General features: G+C 48.9%; 9 protein-coding genes across 9 annotated transcripts; 6 read left to right on the top strand and 3 right to left on the bottom strand.

Annotated features, from left to right (window-relative positions):
* Nucleotides 1-432: 432 nt before the first annotated feature.
* Nucleotides 433-6802, bottom strand: sidE (nonribosomal peptide synthase SidE; the record flags this gene model as incomplete). The annotated part of the gene is made up of 2 exons (XM_002567191.2): nt 433-6170; nt 6226-6802. The coding sequence occupies 2 exons, from the start codon at nt 6800-6802 to the stop codon at nt 433-435; spliced, it is 6315 nt and encodes a 2104-aa protein (XP_002567237.1).
* An 858-nt stretch (nt 6803-7660) lies between these two features.
* N7525_006687 (MDR family NADPH-dependent oxidoreductase) lies at nt 7661-8725 on the top strand (the record flags this gene model as incomplete). The annotated part of the gene is made up of 1 exon (XM_002567190.1): nt 7661-8725. The coding sequence occupies one exon, from the start codon at nt 7661-7663 to the stop codon at nt 8723-8725; it is 1065 nt and encodes a 354-aa protein (XP_002567236.1).
* A 919-nt stretch (nt 8726-9644) lies between these two features.
* On the top strand, nt 9645-11088 carry N7525_006686 (uncharacterized protein; the record flags this gene model as incomplete). The annotated part of the gene is made up of 3 exons (XM_002567189.1): nt 9645-9832; nt 9902-10275; nt 10328-11088. 3 exons carry the CDS (start codon nt 9645-9647, stop codon nt 11086-11088), a joined length of 1323 nt encoding a protein of 440 aa, XP_002567235.1.
* Nucleotides 11089-13981: 2893 nt separating this feature from the next.
* Nucleotides 13982-14476, top strand: N7525_006685 (uncharacterized protein; the record flags this gene model as incomplete). Its single annotated transcript, XM_002567187.1, has 1 exon — nt 13982-14476. The coding sequence occupies one exon, from the start codon at nt 13982-13984 to the stop codon at nt 14474-14476; it is 495 nt and encodes a 164-aa protein (XP_002567233.1).
* A 1066-nt stretch (nt 14477-15542) lies between these two features.
* Nucleotides 15543-16269, top strand: N7525_006684 (uncharacterized protein; the record flags this gene model as incomplete). Its single annotated transcript, XM_061213807.1, has 2 exons — nt 15543-15939; nt 16091-16269. The coding sequence occupies 2 exons, from the start codon at nt 15543-15545 to the stop codon at nt 16267-16269; spliced, it is 576 nt and encodes a 191-aa protein (XP_061068238.1).
* Nucleotides 16270-16671: 402 nt separating this feature from the next.
* On the bottom strand, nt 16672-17278 carry N7525_006683 (acyl-CoA thioesterase; the record flags this gene model as incomplete). Its single annotated transcript, XM_002567185.1, has 2 exons — nt 16672-17140; nt 17199-17278. 2 exons carry the CDS (start codon nt 17276-17278, stop codon nt 16672-16674), a joined length of 549 nt encoding a protein of 182 aa, XP_002567231.1.
* Nucleotides 17279-18016: 738 nt separating this feature from the next.
* Nucleotides 18017-19177, top strand: N7525_006682 (translation initiation factor eIF-2B gamma subunit family protein; the record flags this gene model as incomplete). The annotated part of the gene is made up of 1 exon (XM_002567184.2): nt 18017-19177. The coding sequence occupies one exon, from the start codon at nt 18017-18019 to the stop codon at nt 19175-19177; it is 1161 nt and encodes a 386-aa protein (XP_002567230.2).
* A 126-nt stretch (nt 19178-19303) lies between these two features.
* On the bottom strand, nt 19304-20092 carry N7525_006681 (uncharacterized protein; the record flags this gene model as incomplete). The annotated part of the gene is made up of 1 exon (XM_002567183.2): nt 19304-20092. One exon carries the CDS (start codon nt 20090-20092, stop codon nt 19304-19306), a length of 789 nt encoding a protein of 262 aa, XP_002567229.2.
* A 2372-nt stretch (nt 20093-22464) lies between these two features.
* On the top strand, nt 22465-22926 carry N7525_006680 (uncharacterized protein; the record flags this gene model as incomplete). Its single annotated transcript, XM_002567182.1, has 2 exons — nt 22465-22556; nt 22605-22926. 2 exons carry the CDS (start codon nt 22465-22467, stop codon nt 22924-22926), a joined length of 414 nt encoding a protein of 137 aa, XP_002567228.1.
* Nucleotides 22927-24090: the final 1164 nt, after the last annotated feature.

Here is a 24090-nt window from a genome sequence, read left to right as displayed (position 1 = left end):
GCCGAGTCAAAGGCCAAAAATACCGAGCTGCTTCTTTTGTTGATATGCGTCAATATCCTGGCATTCGGAGGTCGTTCCTTCCTGATTTATACGGCTTTGCTCCTTCCTAAATAGTCAGGTCACCTGAGCAGGAGCAAATATAGGTAGGTACCTAGGTATGTTCATCTTTGCTTTTATCTATAATGCGGCGATACGTCTCGACAGCTACCAATATAAAACCAAAAAAAATCCATATATATATAACGATTTCCAATCTAGTTTCTGCTTGTATCATTCTATGTACATTTTCCAAAGACAAGTAAATCAAACAAAGGAAAGGTATGGCCAGCCGACAGTCAGACTGAAGTGAAGAGAATCGAAGAAAAGGCAAAAAGCAGAAAATAGCCACAAGAAACAAGAAACGACACGGCAATGACAAGAAAATACGAATATCTATACCGTTTGGAGAACATCTCCAATCAAAGCATTCGCATCCCCGACAACACGCGAGAGCATCTGTTCAACAACCCCAACTTGCACCTCCACCTCCTCCTTCGTCCACACAGAGCGATCATAAGCAAATTTCAACTTGTACCCGTTCAAATCCGCAGTCTTAATAACCTCGAAGACAACCGCATATGGCTGCAGCATAGTCACCTCAGATTTAGCCATGACAACCCACTTCTGCGTCGCCTCCTTCGCCGGAGACGCCGGCTCGAAAGGCTGGAACAAGAATAGTGCCTGGTTTTCCACCTCTGCACGCGGAACTCCACACGCCTGACAAATATCATCGATCCCGACGGTGTTGTTCTCAGTGTATTGCCAGAAATCGTCCTGTGTTCGCAGCAGATACTCCTGCACGGGAGTCTGCGCGTCGACCTCGGAGCGCATGGGCAGGAAATTGGCGCAGGTGCCGTTTATGCCTTGTGGGTCTGGTAGGTCCACGTTGCGGCCTGTGTAGAGGTAGTCGAAGGCGATGCTTGTCTGGCCGCTGCGACGGGCGAGCCAGATCTGGAAGATGGATTGGAAGAGCGTTGAGACTGTCACGCCGCTGGAGCGACTGAAGGTTTCGAAGTCGAGGTGGATTATGTGCACAACCGAGGCATTGATACAGGGCTCTGTTGCGTTGGGGTAGTTGAAGGTGATGGGTCTTTTGTCCGGTTGGGTCCAGAAGTCGAGGGTTGGGCGTGTTTGGTTGATTTGCCAGATGTGGAATGCAAATTCCTTGAAGGAGGTAAATCTTTCGACTTCCTCGCCCCGCTGGTAGGCTTGGAAATGGGCGTCGAAGACGCGGAGCAGTGTGCCGTCGTAGAGACCGTGGTCTAGTTTTGTGACAATTTGGTGCTCACCATTGGGGTAGCGCAGGACTGCGTAGCGGATGAAGGGCTTTCCGAAGGTAAAGCGGTCTTTCCAAATCATGTCAAGCACTTGTTTCTTCTCGGCTTCGTCTGTGACATCGTAGACTTCCAAGACGGGTGTGGGATCATTCAGAACAACACCATACCATTTGCCTTGGAATTGGGTGAAAGTGGTGCGAAGAATTTCGTTAGTCTCTGCCAACTTCTTTGTGAGATCAATCCACTGAGAGATATTGGGGTCAATTCCAAGGGACCGGACGGTCATCAAACACCAGAACTGGTCGGCCCGAGCTCCCTGAGTAAGGAACTCGGCTTGTCCAGCGGAACAAGGGTACACATATTCGTACTGCTGTTGAATTCCGGAAGATATCAAAGCATCCAACTCAGTCGGAGGCGAAAAGACGACAGTCTCAGTTGAAATTTGATCCGTTTCTTGCTGAAGATACTCAGCCATTACCCCCAACAGAGGGTATTTGACGACATCTCGTACGCTGATGTTCAGGCCCTTGCGTCGAATGTAGCTGACAAGATTGATGGCGGAGATGGAGTCACCACCAAGGCTGAGGAAATTAGCCTCCAACCCGAATTTGTTGTCGGGTAACTGCAGAATCTCAACCCAAGCCTCTTGGAGAATCTTCTGGGACGCGGAGACAACAGGGATGATATCCTCAGAGTCAGAAGTGCCAAGCTTGTTGAGAGAGTATTTGGCGAGCTCGCCCTGACTGAGAGACTGCACACGTGCCTTGAGTTGCTTGCGATCCGCTTTACCGGAAGGCATTCGAGGAACGAAGGGAAGAGGAAGGAGGAACTTCGGAACCATATAGTGAGCCAAGCCGTGGAGCTTGTTTTTGAGATGTTGTGTTTCTTCGGCAAAAATATCTGGTGAAAGGATGTCTAGCTCTTGGTCGACGGGGTTGAACACGACGTTGGCCACCAGATGAGCTGTGTTGTTTTGCTTCCAGACAGTGAGAACGCAATCCGTGACCTCGCCCGTTCGGAGAATTGCCTGCTCAATTTCACCGAGCTCAATGCGATGCCCATTCACTTTGACCTGGTCGTCTTTGCGTCCTAGACATTCAATATCACCTCCAGGAAGATACCTGGCCAAGTCGCCCGTGCGGTACAGCCTCCGACCACCACCAAGATTGGTCTGGATAAATGCCCCAGCTGTTAATTCCGGCTTTTTGAAATAGCCTTCAGCTAGCTGAGGACCCCAGAAGCAGAGTTCTCCAACTGCTCCATATGGAAGTGGTTGCTCGCCATTGGCTTCCAAAATTACTGCGCCCACGGAAGCGAGAGGCCGCCCGATATTACCACCGGTGGTTTCGGCAGTTACTTCTTTCATGGTGACCAGAACCGAAGCTTCTGTAGGACCGTAACCATTGCGCAGAGTTAGCACTGGAGCCCAGGTCTCGATCACATCGCGCGTCAACTGCTCGCCTCCAACAGTCATCGACTCCAAGCCAGGGACTTCTTTGGGGTCCAGAAGGCGGGCAACGGTCGGAGTCAAGAAGACATGGTTGACATTCATTTCATTGATGGCTCCAGCCAAATCACCGAGCAGGCGATCCGACGGAGCAATGCAGAGAGTTCGACCGCTGTGCAATGTGACGAAGAAGTCATACAGCGAGACATCAAACACGTAGTTAGAGAACTGTAAAGCTCTGAAAGGCTCATCACGCTTGTTCTCGAAATCGATGATTGATCTCATCGCAGCAGCGCATGCTCCATGGGAGACCGTTACACCTTTTGGCTGACCTGTACTGCCTGAAGTGTAGAGGATGTAGGCGGGGTCACTAGGCGAGACTTCAATTTCGGGCTTCTCTTTTGAATATGCACAGAGCTTAGCTCGGTCAATCAAAAGGACGGTGATGTCCTCGAAGGAAAAGAATGTAGCATGTTCTGTCTCTGAGAGAACAACACGGGCGCCGACATCACGCACTATGAACTCATTGCGCTCGACCGGATTTTCGGGGCTCAAAGGCACATAGGCGGCACCGAGCTTGAATAGTGCCAGAATTGCGATGATCATGAATGGTGACTTCTCCAGAAGAAGAGGAACAAGATCTCCTGTCGTGACGCCGCGTTCCGAGAGGAAGTTGGCCATGCGGTTGGCTCTTTCGTTCAATTCAGCGTATGTCAGGAGCTGTTCATTCTGGAAGTTGATAGCCACCCTGGAGGAATGTTTCTGAGCCGCCAATTCAAACTGACCATGAAGAGTGGTGGGCTGCGGCTGCTCGTCGTTCCATTGAAGCAGGAAGTCCAACTCTTCCGATTCGAGGAGACTGAAGGATTTGATTGGCAGTCGTGGGTTGCTGAAAATTGTCTCAACAACGTGACAGAATTGTTGCAAGATAAATGAGAGGCGACGCTGCTCCATGGGGGCTGTGAGGCTAATCTCGATCCCCCGGGAACTCTCCTCAATGTTCAATGTGGTATACTCTGTTTTCCACACAGGCCTAGCCCCATGCATCTGGAAGACTTCCCTAGTGAGGTCACTGGCGTCTTGACCCAGGGGCAGTATGTTCACCATGGTATCAAATAAAGTGGTATTCTGATGTCCGGCGGCTGCCAAAGCTCCCCGCACTCCCTGTTGCGAGTTCTTGATGAGATCCCAGAGATTGGTATTGACGGATTGCACAAGTTGGTCCAATGAATGTTCAGGGTTGACAAGCACTGCCTGCGGTACCATGGCGAGAGTTGGACCGTCCAGAGCCTCAATTCCTTTCAATGGCAGCTCCCGACCCGAAATAGCCGTAGCCATCGTGACCAAGTTTGACGCCGTATGAGACGAGAGAACTAGAGCCCAGGCAGCGTATAAGATAGCACTGGATGGAACTTGAAGGGCCGTAGATGCCGACTTCAAATTCAGAGGGAGAGTCCGTGTGGCAGTGAAGAACTCTTCAATTGGGGAATGGTTGAGGATCGTAGGTGCCGATTCCTGGAGGTGCTGTTTCCAGAACTCAGTCGAGCTTCCCTCCCCCTGTTGCTGCAAAAGCCCGATGAAGGACTTCCATGAAGGTCGAACCTCGGGACTTTTGCCATAGTAGACACGTGCAACATCCTCGAATACGAATGAATGCGACCAGAAGTCGAACAGTGCGTGATGAACGGACACGATGAGCACGGAGTTGTTAAGCACTGCTACTCTCATGAAAGGCTCACCCAGGTCGACACCTTTTTCTTTGTCAGCCTTGAGGAAATCTTCCAGGCTACCTGAAACCTCCGTCCAAGGAAGGAGGAAGTCATTCCGGATGACTTGAAGTAAGCCTGTGGTAGCCGGAACAAAGGTAGACCGGAGTGTTTCGCTACGCCAAAACACAAGTTGAAAAGCAAGCTGCAGCCTGACCAGGTCAAGATGTCGGATATCGAAGACTCTCTGGTACAGATAGTCCCGGTAACCTTGTATTGTGCTGGCAAGAATACCTTCTTGCAAGGCAGTGAGAGGCAGAGCATCAGCTATACCACGATCGTCCTGAAGCTCAGCCTTGATGTCCACATCTGTTACAAGGGCAAACGGCTGAGGGGCATGGGGCTGGCTCTCTCCTTTGGGATCCAGCCGGGAGGAATCAGCAACACTCTCCAAGCTCTGCGATCTGAGCATGTCCGCAAGGTCGACATGGATTCCCTTTGTACGGAGCTCACGGATTGCTTGGATGGCGTCAATTGAACTTCCACCCAAGGCGACGAAAGAATCAGTGGGAAGAATGGATGAGTGACTGAGATGCAAGAATCCGGCCCAGACTTCAGCAATCTCAAGAGCAATTGGGCTCAAATGAATCTCCAGTCCGTTGGGTCTCAGATCACGACCCAGTAGGTTGTCAATGTCTGTTGATTCGGCTGCCGTCCGGATGGTTTTGAAGTCGACCTTGCCATTTCGATTGACTGGCAATTCATCACAGCGAAGCCAGTAGCTTGGGACCATGTATGGCGGGAATGATTGCTGCGCATGTTCTCGCAGGCTTTTCACAAGATCGACCCAACTGAGTTGGTTGTTGGGTACGACTGCAGCAATGAGGGAAGTCTTATCTTTAATGGCTGCACCAACGCATACAACTTCAGCAACACCTTTCACGGTTGAGAGAGTCTCCGCCACTTCTTGAGGCTCGATTCGCTGACCATGAATTTTGATTTGGTGGTCAATTCTTCCGAGGATCTCAAAAGTCCCGTCAGCACGACGAACAGCTTGGTCACCTGTTCTGAAAAGAATGTTTGGACCGAAAGGGTTCTTAACAAAACTGGCACTAGTCTCTTTCGGGCGTTGGTGGTAGCCACTGGCAACCTGAGGCCCAAAAAGGCACAATTCACCAGGCTCGTCAACTCCCAATTGTGTTGCTGTATTGGGCTCCAGGATGAGAGCAGTGGTGGTATCGACTGGCCGTCCCGGGTTGCGAGGATTATCACCAGGCTTCAATCGCCGAGAGAAGTTCAGCTGGGCACATTCACTGAGACCATACGAGACACGCAGGTGAACTTCATCCGCCCATAGATCAACGAGAGCTTGGCTCAAGGGCTCTCCAACAGTTGTGATCTGCTCGAGTCTGTCCGGAATCTCACTGGGAGAAAGCAGAGACAGCGCCGATGGAGTGATGCCAAGAGCATCAACTTGGAGGTTGACAAGCACCTCAGGCAATGCTGTTGCTAGACGCTCACGACTCGCCAGGCAGAGACAGGCGCCCTTTGACAGTGTGGCGAGGATAGTTCTTTGTGCTGCTGAGAACACGGGATTGTAAAAGAGCAACCACCGCCTGCGGCCGTTGAGCTCGAATTGACTGATCCCATGACTTGCTGCGCGATGGCTCAGTAAGACTCCTTTTGGTGTTCCGGTAGAGCCTGAAAAAAGGGTTAGCTTCTATTTCATCACTTTCATAAATTCTAATCCACTCACCAGAAGTGTAGATCAGATATGCAAGATCCGATGGACTTGGGCCAGGAACGTGTGGCGGGATAATGAAGTATCCTTCAACTGCCTCATTGGACAGAAGATCCTCCACCGAGATAGCTTTTTCAAACAAATAGTTGTATTTGTGGTTTGACAGAACTGAATCCGCACCAGTATCGGCCACGATAGCTCGGTTTCGCTCCGGAGAACCCTCGGGATCAAGAACAACGTATGCTGCACCAGAAACCATAATGGCCAGAAGGCCCGCCACAAATTCTATAGTAGGATCGAGACATACTGGGACAATGGATCCCGAGGCAAATCTGGCATTGAGGGCAATTTGTTCAACAATCTGCCATAGCTCGTGATATGTATAGGGTTCTTCATGTTCACAGTGAACGGCGAAGGCTTCCGGGTTTGTTTCGACCTGGTATCGAATGAGGTCCGTAACGAGGCAAGGTGCTGATGGCGGGCTTGAGGTAGCCTGGGCTCGTATCACGTTCGCGGCTTTTTGTTTGAGGGTTGTGGCAGGACTGTGTAAAGTATGGCTGGGTATAAGGTGCTTGGAAGCAATTGGAGCCATGATGGTATCCTTCAGCAATGGAGGCCAATTCTCCAACCTGAGTATGGGAAAAATAAAGACACTTTTGATGCTGAGTATCTACGGCCTGGGCAGATACTTATAGACCAAGCTGGCACTATCCTACTGTCTTTGTGACAATATACACCGGCCTCACGCCGTAAGAAACCTCCAAATCCAGAATACCCACTCCGGAAAGCGCAATATACGGGCACTTTCCAAAAGGAGTCTTGACCTGCGAGGATTATCTCATATACGGAGGCAAAGAGAGGGCCCATGGGTTAAACAACGCCATGCATGCTACATGATTTCCGCCCCAGTACCCGGTGTTGCCTGTGTTCTAGTGCTCCAGGGTGGTATTGCAAGCTGGCGAGGCTTTGTGAACTAGCCTCAATAGGCGGGATTGTTGAGTTTCAGGTCCCAATCTGGTTCTGATCTAGCATCCTGCAGATGCGACTCATTTCCAAATTCAGATACTGTTTCATGAGAACACGAGATTCATGCATTAGCCAACGGACCTCGCACATGGGCGTCTGGTCTGGAATTGGCACTGGAGAACGCCTCGTATCGCTGTGACCTCGGTTATTATTCTCTCGAAGGCTTATACAGTCAAGCTTCCAGGCTTTCTCGGTTCTTTCTCGGAGGTTCCTGGATCCACTTCACGCATGTCAGATCTTGCGTAACGCGGAGCTGATCTTATGCAACGGCGATGGACCTGCGGCCTTTCAATGAGGGATTTTTTTGGTCGTATTGACCAGGCTATAAAAAGCCCGATCTGGACGAATGCAAAGGACGGCATCACCGATCATCTAGACCTTCCGCCTCCATCATTTCAACACGGATCCAAGATTTTACGTCACAATGGCTGAATCCCTCGTCTTCACTTATGGCGCCCCCAAACCAATCGATGGAATGCATCTCGTCACGCAAGCCGTGCCCACTTGTGGACCGGAGCAAGTCGTCGTTGAGTTCCTCGCGGCCCCGGTCAACCCATTGGACTTTCTCGTTATTCATGGAAAGTACCCTATCAAACCCCAGACCACGATCATGGGGCAGGACGGCGAGCAGCGGGCAGTTCCAGGCTCCGATGGCGCAGCTCGTATTGTCCAAATCGGCTCCGCCGTGAGCAACCTGGCCGTTGATGATCTCGTTATTCTTCGGACCCACTGCAAAGGCACATGGCGGACGCATGCGGTGTTTGGTGAAGACGATCTCATTCGTATTCCGTCAACCGTCAAGCCGCACCTTGCCTCGATCCTGCGCATGGGCATCGCCCCAGCCTATTTCCTGTTGAGGGAATACCACGGTCTCGAGCCGGGAGACTGGATCATCCAGAACGCGGCCACCGGAACGATCAGTCACTTCGTCAGCCAACTAGCCCCGCTGTATGGCATTCGTGTCATTAGCGTGATCCGCAACCGATCCACAGCCGACGAGCTAGAGCGCACTAAACGCTCGCTGCGCTCGCACGGTGCATCCTTGGTCCTCACAGAAGACGAGCTCCGTTCGACCGATGCCTTGGCAGGAAAAAGGATCGTTTTGGCGATTGACTCAGTCTCGGACGATTCGCTGGCTCGAAACATGGCAGCATCCCTGACTGCAGGCGGTACGCTTGTAACCGCTGGATTTCTTGGCACGGCTGAATCGCAGGAAGGAAACCTCCGTCAGTTCCTGTGGCAGCGTAATATTACGCTCAAATCCTTCAGGCTGAGTGATTGCCTGGGGCGACGGACCCCGCCGCAGCAGGTGGCACTTTTCGAGTGGTTTGCAGAATTATTGGCTCGTGGGACCCTGAAGGCACCCGCGCTAGAGTATGTGACCTGGAAACATGGCGCAGAACGCCTGGAGAAATCGCTTCGTGATTCGATCCAGCGGGCCCATGACGGGGCGATCGGGGGACGGAAGACCGTCCTCGTGTTTGAATAATCGAAGTAAGCAAGTGACCTGAGGGATTTGCAGAGCACCCATTACGGACACGAAGGATGCGGACCCTGGCGGTTGGCCCGCCTTTGAAGGCTTGTACATGAAAAAGCTTTTAGTGCCAAGTGTCAGATCACGATTGAATAGATGGATGTTACATATTTGGTCACATGACCATAGTAGTAGAATTTACAGGTTTCTTTTCCTCTGATTTCTACGCATTTCCGATATATCCTATTGCTTCATATTTGATCTCATCTACTAGTTTTAAAAACGGGTAGATCGTGTTTGATATTTTTAGATACGAGATTCAATCTGGTTCGAAAACGCGAAATCAGGGTCCACGCTTTCTCCGGTGCCCACATGCCCACATGGGCCAACTTGTGCAATTACAGAAGAGAAGATTGGCCCCCTTGGCAGGGGTATGTATGTATGCAGGTTGATCTAGGACTTTCGCAAGGTCCGTGAGCGAGTCCATATGCAACAAACTGGGGCCACCTCGTATTGATTTATTTTCCGGGCTCTTGCTTGTCCTTACGAGAAATGATGCAATACGATATACTCCGTAATAAGTCCCTTGATGTGCAGAAATCTCTTGGATTGCTTGAATGTCGTATTCTATGAAAGATCATTCGTTCTACGGGAAGATCTAAAGCTTAGTCTCTTTTAAGCTCCACATACTTGTGGGTCGAACACGGCCTATAGAGCAGGAGAATGAGTGAAGCCATAGGTACCCCTGCATTATTACAAATGCTCGCAATACGAGAAAGGGCCGAAAGGCCGAGCTCGACTATATCCAGTGTCATATATTTGAGCCTAGTCACTAGAAGGAAAAAAGAAATTAGTATCAGATTGACTATTTGCATTCCCCGACCTTGAAGTAGGTCCTTTGTGTGACGAACTTTTGGAATCACTTATTTCCACCATGTCTTCTGAGGCGGATAAACAGCTCCCTCCACAAAACCCTCCTTCATCGCTACCTGTCGAGTCCGATGAATCTGAGTCGGAAAAACAGACAGCCGATCAACCAGCGATACCTCCCCCTCCACCAAATGGAGGACTGACAGCCTGGCTGCAGGTAGCTGGCGCTTTCTTCCTGTTTTTCAATTCTTGGTGAGGACCTAGCTTGACACCTGGGTATTTAAGTATTATCTTTCAATAAGCTAACACCATCAATATTAGGGGCATTGTCAATACATTCGGCGTCTATCAGAGTTACTATGAAGAGATCCTTCTCCCCGGGTACTCCGCATCCTCAATCTCCTGGATTGGTACGATACAAGGATTTCTGCTCTTCATCGTTGGGGTTGTTGTCGGTCCCGTCTTTGACAAGGGCTATCTAAAGACCCTCATCGCCATTGGCTCCTTCCTAGTTGTATTTGGTCTGATGATGACATCCTTGGCAACCAAGTATTACCAGATCTTCTTGGCCCATGGAGTCGCTGTGGGAACTGGCTGCGCATTCTTGTTCCTTCCCAGTGTCGCTATTGTAGCCACCTACTTTACATCGCGGAGAGCAGTGGCCACGGGTATAACCGCCTCGGGGGGTAGCATCGGTAAGTATCGAATATCCAAGGAAGAAATTCATGGGCTAACACTGGAATTAAGGCTCCGTGATCTTCCCTATCGTGTTCCACAAACTGATTGGCCCTCTTGGTTTCGGCTGGACGACTCGTGTCATCGCATTTATTGCTCTCGGCGGACTACTATTCTCCCTAGCTGTGATGAAAATGCGTCTGCCACCTCCAAAGCAGACACGAAAACTGATCGACACGAGCGCATTCAAAGAATCGCCCTTTATTGTGCTCAGTCTGGCACTATTCTTCGCTTTTATTGGTCTATATTTCCCCTTCTTTTACCTTCCCACCTTCTTCACAACCTACCTCCATTCGAACGAAAACATTGCCTTCTACAGTGTCGCAATTCTCAATGCCGCCTCGGTGTTTGGGCGCATCACGCCCGGTCTGCTCGCCGATCGTATCGGCTCCCTCAACACCATTGTCCCAATTAGCTTAATAGCTACTGTCTTGGCTTTCGCATGGATCGGTATCAGGAACGAAGCTGGAACCATCGTCTTCGCTATCATCTACGGATATGCATCGGGCGCAATCGTCTCGTTGCCCCCGACTATCGTCGCGAAGATAACCCCGAATATGAGTATCGTGGGGACCCGAATGGGAATGTGCTTTACCTTTGCCGGCTTGGGCCTACTAATCGGTAACCCCATTGCGGGCGCGTTGTTGGATCTGAAGCATGCTGTCTTTTGGAAAGCGCAACTTTTCAGTGCTATGACGGTCGTGACTGGTGCAGCTCTTTTCATTGTGCTGAGATTCATTAAGTCGAGGCACGGCGAAGGGTGGAAAATTTAGGTTATGTAGCAAGTACGAATCTATCACTGGAGGGCAGCCGGGACCAAACAGGTTGACGGAGACCCTAACGGGGCTATAGGTCTCGGCCAAATTTTCTGGGGTCTGGCCCTTCCAGGTTACAAAATAACTAAGCCCGTTTCGATGATGTTCAGGAGCATCCATCTTGCCCTTCAATCTTACATTTCTATCTAGCATTCCCCTTGGTACACCGTTTGATGAACCAGCACTGTGTAAAAAGATGGTGTCTTTATACCTTCAGCTCGAAAGTCATAACTATGGTGGGTGAAAGACAGGTAAGTTTCCTTTGCTACACGCTACGAAATCAATGGGAATTATATGCCAAGACCTAGTCAAGAGCCTTTAGTATGGAAAACGTGCAGGGTCGCCGTCATCCTTTTCTGTGCAGAATCAGATATACGACCGATATCGAGGAGAAGAACAGAGTTCCCTTCCTTGGCCATTATGTTCCATCTTCACAGTCTCGGAGTCATTGCGTGACTGATGTTAGAGTTCAATTCCCGTGAGGAGCCACTTTCAGGCAGTGAAGTGGTTGCTGTGGTCGAGGAAATGACGGCACAAAGGAATGAACATGAAGCATGACTCATGAGCATGCGCCAGTGGACCTGGCAGGGAGAGGATTCAGGATTCTCCTAACGAATGGCAGACTTGCAGGCAAGTATCCATACCCAAGATCGACTAGCGGCGATTGTATCAGGCGACAGAAGCCGAGCCGAGTTTAAGCTGCACAGCTTCAGTTGGATATCTACCGGGTCGAGACGGCGAAGAGGATCGTGGACGGTCACAGAATCAGCGCAAGAGCCGTCAGATTGGCCACTGTTTGTCTTTGTTGCATTTGTATTAGATTATCCCATTGATTTTTGTTGGTCGAGTTCCTGCCTCCTCCATAAAGACCTAGATCACGTCTGTCAGTCTTCACCCTTAAGAAGGCAGACCAGAGTAGATCTTCAAACTACGTCCAACTAAACATATTTCCAGGTGAAGAGGTTTAAGGGAGGAAAGGGGAAATGTAAGTCCGAGTGAGCCACTAACAGTGAGGCCAATGTACGAGAAAAAGTCCAGTTTACATTCTTCCTTTTCTTTTATCGTATTTTCTGCCATTTGGTTGTAAAAATGAGGATGATAGGTGGTACCTAGGTAGGTTGGGGGAAAGAGGAATATCTATAAAATGGGAAGGAACGAAGGAACGACTACTAACCACCTTGGAAAGTCGTGTTTATGCCGCATAAGCGACCCACTACTCTCGTACTGCATGGATGGATTAGCAGACTAACCTTTGATGTGAAACAATCCTTTGTCCCCTCCAATTATTACCAAATAGTTTCTATTCTCATAAACGCCGTGTGTCATATGAAGTTGGCAAGGATTTGTTTAGCGATCGCCCGTAGCTCCGAGGCTCTTGGCCCGGTGGCAAAGTAATGATTTCTGGTTTGTTGATACGTCAGTCAGGATTGTGATTATGCATAGACAAGGATACCTCAAGCCTAGATAGTGATGAACTTGTAACCGTGCGGCATGCAGTCATCACACCATATATCAACTACGCTGGCCATAGCGAGGCTAATATATCACAAACAATCTAAGGCCGCGGAAACAATGCTCCACTACGGAATGAGAAACCAAACCGTCACCTGAAATAGACCAGGCTAAATAAAATAATACTTGGCCTTTCAAGCTAGGACAAAGCCGAGAAAAAGATAGTATAGGGCTGAACCCCGAGAACTACTATGCCACAAAGAATTCTGCAGCCTGGGAAACTTCCCGTCGGAGAACGTTTGCCAAGTAGTCGAGGCTTTACGGAGCTTTATAATATTGAGTCAGAGGGAGTCAGAAGGTGCCCGCGGAATCCGTGGACTGCGAATTGGGGCCGCTATGACGCCAAAAAAAGAAAGGGATCAGCCCTAAACAGGATAATAAAGGGAGAGAGAAAAAAAGGACGGGTCAAATGATGAGACTGCCAAGGCTCGGCAGGTCCCGCCACGTGAAAATCTCTCAAGTCAGTGAGTTAGGTAATCCACAATTCCAGCCATTTCAGCCACTCGAAGACGGGCAAATGCGGGAAAGTCCCGAGAACCTTGGAAGTCTAGAGCTACCCGATTGTGGCTTAACCTGCTGGGCCCAGGGCAAACGGGTTGTTAGACTTTTTCTTTCCCTTGTTCCACATCTGACCGCCAAATATAAAACACACATTCTTGTTTTCTTCTTTTTATATAAATATACCTTCCTCAAATCACCATGGCGACATTCCTCCAGTTAAATGCCCGATTTATAGCACACGCTCTTGTTGAGCTCTAACACCGGCCGGCCGTGCATGTGCATGCTACTGCATGTTGCCGATTGCTGCTAGTCCAAGCTCTTTTCAACCCTCCCTATTCGCCTCCCACCCACCTTCCTCATTCCCCGTTATCAAGGGACAAAGCTCTTCCCTTCGAAGGTTCAAAACTGCAAGCTTATCACGACCCCTTTTCTCGACTTAAAACACGACAACCCCTACTCACCGCATCGATAACAAACACATCCTGCTGTCTGGCCAGTGCTCTTTGAATTGGACATTCCCAACCAGTCCTTGCTTCAGATCACAACCCCGTGCCAGTTGTACTTGCCATTTCACATCCTTTGTCTCCCGAAAAAGCCTTCAGGGGTCCTTCACCGAGCTTTCGTGGACGCGGACCCGTCAAATTCCTACCTCAACCTGGATTTTGACTGACATTTTATTATTCTTTTTCGCCATGGCTGTCGACTTATAGCCCGCTCTAGCCCTTGAGATTCTTTGTACTTCAGTGCTGTTTCTATAACTTGCACATATCCCCCGATCTTCGTGGACAAGTCATCCTCGCACATATCCTTTCTGACCTTTTGATACCATTCCTCCATCATGGCACCCAACCTCTTCCTCTGTGCGCGCGCCATCTTCTGCCCTACATACTGGTTCCAGAAGGGCGATCGCGACAGCACTCTCAAAGAACAACACTGGGAATCCCCCGTCCCGGGAACATACAAGTTCCTCCCAGGTCGCGGATGGCACCTCATCCACCGGGATGGGTGCGAAAACGATGAAAAGGTTCCTGCTGCGCTAGTCTACTGTCGCATCCTCCACCGTTACATGTTCGAGTCCGAATTGGAGGAACGCTGCCGCTGGTTCGATGCCCCGCTGCACAAGGGTGGCCGTCCGGAAAAGCTTCGCTTTTTCCTTCTCGACGACGGCATTCACTGGGTCGCTGGCTGGGACGCCCAGGACAACTTCATTCCTGGCCCTTACCCCAAGTGGTGGCTCGATGAAGATGGATACACCATGCACCGCGGTGCCTCGCCTCCTACCAGTGCCAACGTGTCCCGCTGCAGCAGTATCATCGCTGGCAAGTTTGACTGAGCAGCTTGTCTCAAGCCACAACTCCGGGGCTTGTCAGATGGCAATCCCCTAATGATCGGAAATTCCATCATGTATTCCAATTCTGTTAGCGCTTTTTCGACATTGCGAAGCGATTTAGCGTGTTTCCCTTTTTTTTTTTTTATGATGACGCACAAAAGTTTTGATTCGGTTTCATGGCACGGCGATGGATATGTTCTTGGGTTTCTTTCTGTTCTCAGGTTAGGTTAGACTTTTAATGACTCAGGGGTTCTTGGATGATCTACATGGCGCACGTTTTTATCTTTCCTTCACTTCGGCATCTTACATTCCCACGATTAAATACCATGCCAATCGAGATAAGGCATTTTGCTGAGCTATATCTCGCTTGTTTCTCTCCGATTCCTATATGAATCACTTGATTCAATCTCCCAAGTCTAGAATCCACGCAACAATAAATCCGAAAATTTGCTCGACGAGGGAAAATTGTTGGAGCCTGGGTCATGTGACCTGACTGTTTGTTCAGGCTACCTAGTCATGCCTATATATTTCTCTCCATCTCTCACTCTGTCTTCTTCCTCTCTTTCCTTCTTCCTCCCCCAGTCATCTGTCAGTTAGTGAATACAGCCTTTCTCTGTCCCTGTTCTCGTTCTCGCCATCAATTCTCCGATACTGAGACGAGGGAAAATTGTTAGAGCCTGAGTCATGTGACCTGGTTGGCTGCCTGTTTATTCAGGCTAGTAATATCTATATATTTGTCTCCATCTCTCTCTGTCTTCTTCCTCTCTCTCCTTCTCTTCCTTCTCCAGTCATCTGTTCGATAGTGAATACAGTCTTTCTCTGTCCCCCTATCCGCATTACCTCTGATGATGATTCACTGGTGGGTATACTCTCCCGCAGGATACGTTTCCGTGCTCCTATCATCGAGGTGTCCACATTCCATTCGCTCGGGCCTCTATTCCTACACGTTTTGATCGAGTCTGCGAAAAATTCAATACTAATATATACGCAAGATTGTTAGCAGATCTTCGCTACAATCCTGAAATAGTTCTCGAGGAACACGGGATCATGTTGGAGCCACGGAAGGCGTATGTCGCCTTCCCTGCTTGGCCAACGCGTGGACGCCCTCGGCATGAGCACACCCGAGGCGAAAATCAAGGCTATCGCTAGCCTGACTTTTCCCCGCACGCTCCGTCAACTGGAGACCTACCTCGGCATGACGGGTGCCTTGCGACAATACGTTCCGATGTACGCGAAAAAATCCGAGCCGCTCCAGATCCGGAAAACGGAGCTCCTGCGAGGGAGCCCTATCAAGGGCCGCCCACGAAGAGACTGGTCAGTACGCACGGCATACGCGGACCCCACCGAAAAGGAATTAGCGTCGTTCGACGCTATCCAGGCAGTATTCCAAGACCCACAATGGCTTGCACACTGGGATCGAACCCGCCGTCTATATTTCGATATTGATGCTTCCTACCTGTGTCGGGGTTCGTCGAGACCTGCTTCAGAACATTAAAGGCTCCAACGCAATGTCAATCGGGCGACCTTGTGCCTTTTCTCCTCTCCACAACTCCACTTCCCATACTCTTTATCAAGTCAATCAAGTCAACCAAAGTTTTCTTTTTCCAAAAATGGCAGAAAGCCAAGCTGCCGGTGCCGGGGGGGATCGCCCCCCATTGGGACCTGGTGAGATCGGTCCGAATAATGCCCGCAACAGGGCCATTAAGAAACGGCGCCGCGAGGCGCAAGCTGAAGCTGCGCAAGCTGCGCCGCGGGGATCGCCCCCCATTGGGACGTGGGGAAATCGGCCCCAATAAGGGCCCTTAAGAAACGGCGCCGCGAGGCGCAAGCTGCGCAGGCTGCGCCGGGGGGATCGCCCCCCATTGGGACCTGGGGAAATCGGCCCCAATAATGCCCGTAACAGGGCCCTTAAGAAACGGCGCCGCGAGGCGCAAGCTGCGCGAGATCAGGCCGTATAGCTCCATATACCTGAGCAAATTTCACCGTTTCGTTATATTATAGTAGCACTTTATAATACTATGCAAACATCATCTTCTAGCGTCAACTTACCGCTGCCCGATTAATGATCTACGCTGTCTTGGCAGTGGGTCCAGAAAAGAGTGAGTGTTTATCGGTCAGGCCGATTTCGAGAATGACTGTATTCGATAAGAAATCTATGTACACATCCAGCCCAGCACCAAATAATAACATTCTGTCCTCTACAATTTTGCCTCAGGCCTAACAAGCAACTTCTCCAAGCCCTTCCTAGTCCGCTCCTCCATCCCCGTCTTGCCGACTCGCATAGTCTCCCTCAACACAAAAACATGCGTATAAGTCCCAACCATCTTAACATCCTCCTCGCCCTGACGGAAAATACCCACTTCCCAGGTAACGCTAGACTTGCTGAGCCTATTAACACGCAGCCCGACCTCCAACAGATCCGGGAAGCGCACCGAGGCGAAGAAATCAGCGTGCGTTGAGACGATCAGCCCTATTTGGTCGGCGCCAGCTACTAGGTTCGATGGGGAGGGGAAATTGGATGGCTGTCCATGAGTCGGCGCCGGGCTTGGGTTGTTCACGCTGAATGGGTCCATCCCGCAGTGCTGGATTAGGTATGTGTTGGCGATTGTGTCGAACAAATGCGTGTACACTGCGTTGTTGAGATGCGCGTACATGTCGTTGTCGAACCTGTGCGTGTTAGTTTCGGTATCTGGTTGGTGGGTGCGCCGGAGGTCCTGGTACTGACCATCGGGTCTGGTGTACTTGGTGGAAGCCATAGTCGCTGCGCTTGCGTTGCTTCTTGGCTTGGGACTCTGGGGTGGCCATTTTCTCTTTCTGGTAGAGGGGTTTCGTCCAAGTGTGGTCCTACGGTAGGATTGTTTATGCTTCCAAGCTTGATATAACATGCTCTCCGCTCTCCGCTCTCCGCGCGGACCTCGGCATATCGGTGATTATGTAATTTTGATGGGGGCGCGCCAAGGGCTTCTTTGATCCACTTGTCTTTCATCTGATCCACCTCCAACAAAGAAGTAGATCCATATCGAGACTTTTATGGTATATTCTTAGTAGTGTCCCATCTGTATAAAGACCATGGCTTATGGGGTCTTATTTTAGAACAAATTCATCGTTCAATCCATTCTCCTCCTAGCAGTCCTGTTATCATACATGTGTCGAGGAATCGCGTTATAGTTCATCAAGAAGACGATGGGGGCTATTTTGCCTACAGCTGGGCTTCAAGCTCTGATCCTATGTGGCCCTGGGACTTCATTTGGAACTCTTCTTGATCACGAGAAAACTCCGAAATGTCTTGCCTTAATCGCCAACAGACCGATGATATATTACCCACTAAAGTTCTGTATGATATCAGATATCAGTAGTGAGTTAGAGACCATTCGGCACAGAAGTGCATTTGCTTGTTGTGAGGAGCTACTAATTGTTTCAGATGTCACACTGATCGCACCTCCCTCTGCCCTTGCTAGTATCAAATCTGCTTTACAACAAAACCCTTACTTGAAATCACTTCCTATGCCAAAAGTCGTCGCCCCTCAAGACCTTCAACCGACAATGGCAACAGCACAGTTGCTTCGCCTTCCTGAGGTGCAATCTTGCATCATATCCGATTTTTTCCTCCTGCCATGCGACCTCGTCTGTGAAATCGAGGGTACATACCTACTAAAGATGTGGATGGCGTCTCAGGGCCAGGCCATAATGGCCGAGGAAAACAGGCACCGCCGAGGCGGTCTTTGTATGTATTATCGTGGGGAAGATGCCGTAAAGGACGAGAGTTTGAATCTGATAGCGATTGAGCCTGCAAGATCAAGTCAGAGGCTATCGAAACTTCTCATGTCTATCGGGATGGACACCGTGAAAAGAAACATGGAGCGTGACAAAGGTTTTCTTCTTCGTCAGTCCTTTACGAAGCGGCAAGCCACACAAGCCAAGATGTTGACTGGCTACCGCGATGCACATCTCTACATTTTCCCCTACTGGGTGAAGGATCTCGCACGGCGCCAGGAAAGACTAGAGTCTATCAGTGAGGACCTCATTGGGCTCTGGGCTAAGTCCGCATGGCAGCGAGGACTGCATGAAAAGCTAGGAATGAATACGTGCCTGAGCCAGCAGAAAGAAAGTCAAGAGAACGACTACCGGGGATTGAGCACTATCACCCACCAGCCACCACGGAACCACGTCCCAGAAGTACCACCTCTCCTGGCATACCTGCATACAGGATCTACGCCACTTGTTCGTCGTGTTGACAATCCCGCTCTTCTCCTGTCAACTTCGCTTCGTCTAGCCAAACTAGGATCCACGGAAGATGCCGGCCATACAGCCCCATTCGCCCACGACAGAAAGATTGTCTCCCCTGACTGTGTGGCTGCGAACTGTTTTATTTCGAAGGACGATTGTCTTCTTGGATCCAATGTGGTTGTTGAGCGACATTCTGTTATAAAGGAATCTTGCATTGGCCCGAACACCAAGATCTGCAGCGGTGCTCGAATCACGCGATGCGTCATTCTTGATGGCGTTGTCATCGGAGAACGTTGTGTACTGACTGGATGTATAGTTGGGAGCCGTAGTCATATTGGCAATGATTCTGTGCTCAAAGATTGTGAAGTTCAGGAGGGTAATGTTGTTCCTGAGGAAACGGAGGCTACGAACGAGAAGTTCATGCCACTTTTTGAAGATCTCGAGGAGGATACTGGTATATTTGCGAATAGTTGCTAGGATTTCTATTTTTGATTCTAATTATTGTCCAATTTTCATGTTATAGATTGCTAGAGGCAAATTGAAATATAACTCGAACATTCTAAATATCTAGAACGAAAGCTTTGGTGTGATTTGATTTCTTATTTACAATTTATCTGCATCCTCTGCGTAGGGAACCCAATGCATAAACTTGAGGTAGTTCAAGTATGCAATTCCCGGGTGTATAGCAGGGATATATCGGGCACCTCTCCGGATCCAACACATTGCACACCTAGCTGCCCAGCCTCCTGGGAGTGGAAGTGTCCCCATAGGCAACCAAAAAGATGAAAGGACAATGTGACGGTAAAGTATGTCAGGATCGTCGAAGAAAGAGCGGGCATGTGGGAGAAAGCGTCGCTTTGACCGGGAGTGACGTTGTAGTTGTTTAATTCCAAATGATGGAAGTAGTTCAATTTCACTACCAACGTACCACACTTCTGGCAGCGTCGAACTGCTCTCGCTGAAAGATCTATTCTGTTTGAATAGTCGCACCAGCTGGACTGCAGAATTGCAATCTGCATCTTGGTCCTCGGTGCTGTGGGCTAGGATGAGGACGTCACAGGCGGAAAGCTCGGCGGTAGCCTTTTCAAAGTGCTCATGGTCCCAATCAATGCCGAACTTCAAATCCTGAACCCTCTGCACCCCTTCTCGTTCAAGCTCCGCCACAATAGCTTGGCCAAAGGCTCCGCTTCCACCCGTGATCACGAAGCGTTTCCCTCGAAAGGAGTAGGCAGTGCCCAATACCCAGTCGAATAATTTGATAAATGAACCAATATAACGATCTGGGTAAACATGATGAAGGGCGTGGAACTCCGGGCCAGCAAATATCCAGTTAGGATCTTTCGGGGCAGTTTTGTACACTAGGTGATTCGAGTCGCGACCACTAGCGAGCATGACAAACACTGTTCTGAAGATTTGAATGCTAATTATAGACCAAAGGTGATTTTGGGTTATCCACACAAGGCCGGTGGGCGTCACTAAAGTAGCGAAGACATATCCTAGTGCGGTTCCAAGTATTTGAAGCCCTAACTCGAGCGGCAGCGCTTGAACCAGATTTTGCCAGAGATATTTATCGTCAAACTTCATATGCCGGGTAAAATAGAGATGGTGGAAACGGTGGATGCGTGCGAGACTTCGGAGAAGAGGATGCGACGATTTGTTGGTTCGGTGCAGCATATAATGGACCACGTCAAAGAATAAAGAGCCGGTGCAAAGGAGATAGAAAAAAGATAATAGAGAAGGAAGAGCCCAATCACTCAAGGGGGATTGGAGGAATCCAGCTACCAATGCAGGGCTTTTATCAATGCTTGCCATGTTGACGGAATAGATCATCTCCATACTGAATCTCGGAAAAGCAACGGAGGAGAATATTGAGGCGCATCAAACAATTTGAACGGTGTCCGTCTCGTGCCTTTGAAACATGCAAAGAATGATTTATTGCGCTCTGAGAGTACCGTGAGGCCGGTCTCTAATATAGGCGTTACCCTCTATAGTTAGTGGATTCATGCTATACACCCCCCCCCCCCCATAATAAGGCAGCGATATAATAAGATATCAGCACACGGCGCATAATCTAGCAATCTAACAAGACGCTGGGGGCTTAATTAGCTAGGTAACACCGTTCACTAATCCACCAGCTAGATGAAGTTATCCACATTCGAATGTCATGGATTGACTGATATCGGTTTCAGAAATCAGGCGGCAGTTTGCCATAGCGAGCTTTTATATTTCCGTCTTTATTTTTGTTTCTGGGCCTGGCTATGCAGCGTATATCTTGGTAAATACTAGCTTGCAATATTGAGAGCATTGTACGTAGGCAAAGGCGATACTAGGGCAGAAGGAATTGAACATTTGAATGTCTAATATACAGCGCTTATTATCACTAAGGCACAACAAAAGCCAAGGTTCCTGTTTATGGCCTAGTGAAGCTATACTTAGTATTCTTGCATGCTCTGGTCTGACATTTGTTGCGCCACAGCCCCACTGTAATGGACGTGTGAGAATACGAGTACGGAAAACATTTATTTACGAATACGGCAAACGTTTGGGTTTCTCGTTCAAGCATAAAGAGCAAAGAGAAAAAGGCTACAATGTTTTATATCTGCGACAGTTCCCAATTGGGTGCCCGGTGCAGAATCCTATCATACTACCTAGGTAGCCCTTAGCATTTCGACGAGTCATCCAAGTTCCAACAGCGGCGCGGAGGAAACAGCTGTAAGTGGATCCCAACATTAGGGCTCTATAATGAATGGCTTGCTTTGGTATCGGTTTGTGTCTCGAGTAGGCTAGTCATGGTCAGAAAATCTCATGGTTAATCGCTAGCTCGTCAGCCTCACTCGCCTTCTGGACCCCTCTTGGCGTTTCAAACAAACTGTCTGGCCATGTTCGAAAGCCTGGGAATTGGTTTTTCCTTCTCGAGTTTCAGCAAGGGTGGCGGCAGAATGACATGCTCGCAGGGTCGCAGGGTAAAGCTCGCAGGGTTTTTGGATCTGGTATTTCCCAGGATTTAAGACGTAGTTACCAGTATGTTACCGGTTTATTATAGTCTTACTTCTTACCTAGTTTAGAGCTACGGCTAGTTATGGTCGTAGGGTGAAATATACGTAGGAGGGATAGGATTCCTAGTAGTAATAGGTACCTAAGTAGTTAACTAGTTAACTAACTACTGGTTAACGAACTACCTATTAGTTAGGGAACTCCAGATTGTAAAGTCACATGAATATTTCGTGATCCATTTGCTCACGCAACTTGTATTGGTTCCCATAAGGATAAACGACCGGTTCCCAGATCGACAGGATGTACCGTATGAATGATAGAGTCCAAACCCGTATGCCCCCAGTCCAGAACATGCTAAGCCATGTGAAAAAAGCCGAGGCTGAAATCTAGATCAGTGTCAAAATTCTAGACGGTTTATATATCCGATTCGGGCGTATTTTGTAGCTAGGTAAATCAGTAACGCGCCTCGTGATCTGATTCACTACGCGGGGGCGAATAACGATATAACCTAAGGTTGGAAATTCCAAGGTTTCTTATGTATTAGTCAGCTCTCGTCATACCCGTGGACCGTGATACTATTCAAAACCAGGGCGCCACTCTAGTGGGTTTCCCTTCCCCACCCCGGCGGTTTCCCACGGTTGAAATCCGAGAAATCGTCATAGACTTCAGATTAAAAACCCTTTTATATGTCTTATATCTTGATACAACGCCTTATTCCACAATAATTTTCTCAAATAGTATCTTAAACTAATCTCATATCGAAATTTATTATGGATTCTCCACTACCCCAGAAATACCTCCAGATCCAAATTCAAGATAATTTGAAGCATGATATCCGCATCGAAAACGCGGAACTTGAAAGGTACTCTTTTCTTCCAGTTTTGGAAACGTGTTTCTGAGACCTGTATAGTGGCAGTTTTTACAATGAGGATGACCCGAGCGATATCCTAAAGCCTGACTATATCGACGACATGGTTATTCGCCATAACGGTGGGATGCGGACTGTCTGCTCTATGGACAGCTCTCGAGGACATCTCGATCTTGTTGACGATATACGGGATGCGAAGATTTGCAGTCTAGCCTGGAGAGCCCCTACGCAGTTTAGAGAACCCAATGAGATCAAGAAACTCGACCAGGATGAGCGGTACGTGGTTGAGATTGGGAGCTGGAACGAGACTGTGACTACGGGACGGGTCCCTGTTACGATTAAGGAACACGATCAAGGAACATGATTGATCATAATTGGAGTTGGCCTCTTGTTTTCGTTTCTGGTTGCTGAGCTCTGTTGTCACCCCCAATTTGGAGCCGAAGTACCTTATTGCGAGGCCAAAATAGCGGTCGAGCAGTGTGCATAGTCGTCTGATCTGAGCCGAGCTTCCAACCAAAATCTTGGCCGGTGACTTGCACGATGGAGACGAAAATGATTCCCACGTTAAACTTCTTTTAAAACATTACATTCAAGTCCTTCCAGTGGTTAACCTAACGAAGCTAGCAAATATCGATTGTAACGCTAATAACCTACAGCGGGCTCTCAACAACTGTCTTTGATCCCGTGAAGGAATGGTTCATGGAATCATAATACAGGGGAGAGACGTTATGGAGAAACAATGTATGAGATTCCCAAAGAAAGGGACGGGCGGGCAGAAGAGAAAAGAGAGAGGAAGTGATACAGTGCATAAGCATTAGGTCATGCCAAGCCGTGAAGCTATATATCTGCCCAGGTGGTATTCATTCGGTTGCATCTTGCAGTTTCCCAACATTGAGACAAGTGAATACCTTACCAGGTATATCAACACCTAGAACGATAAAATAAGCGTTGAACCGCGGTTGTTTGTATTATGGAGATTATATTCGCAAACTTTCCAATAGGTCTCCCCACCAACTCCTGCCCGCTCACTAAAGCAACTAACCTTCCTGATTCTTATGGCAGCTTGGAGCTGTGAAGCAAATGAGTGACTGAGGTATTGTTCTGGTCAAGGTATATACCGTCATGAGTTGGACCCACAGACATGGTCTTATTCACCCCGGAATTGTGGTACTTAGTGAATAAAGGGAAAACTCAACCACCTAATTGATGCCACCTAGAGAGCTTTCTGATGCTTGGGAGCCAGCCGTGTAAATTGAACTTGGTGCTTGATATGGATACGGGTTTCATGCACATATACCAAAATCGAATGAATTGAGTATGAAGAAAGCCTTGACTGGCAATAATCTAAATAGCTACTACGTCTAAAAGGAAATAAGAATAAGAGCAAATAGTAGAGAAAATGTAGCAGGGGTGTTTGTAAGTGGTCCACTCCGGATAGTTAGCTATGTTGTACAAGTGCTCGTGATATAATTTTTGGATATTGCAAGAATCGGGATCGTTATGCAACGAGCACATTGAGGTAGTGCAT

This window comes from Penicillium rubens (assembly GCF_028828025.1).
Source record: "Penicillium rubens strain IBT 27055 chromosome Unknown utg000003l_segment0_segment0, whole genome shotgun sequence".
Taxonomy (NCBI): domain Eukaryota; kingdom Fungi; phylum Ascomycota; class Eurotiomycetes; order Eurotiales; family Aspergillaceae; genus Penicillium; species Penicillium rubens.
This window is presented reverse-complemented; position numbering and strand designations above follow the sequence as displayed.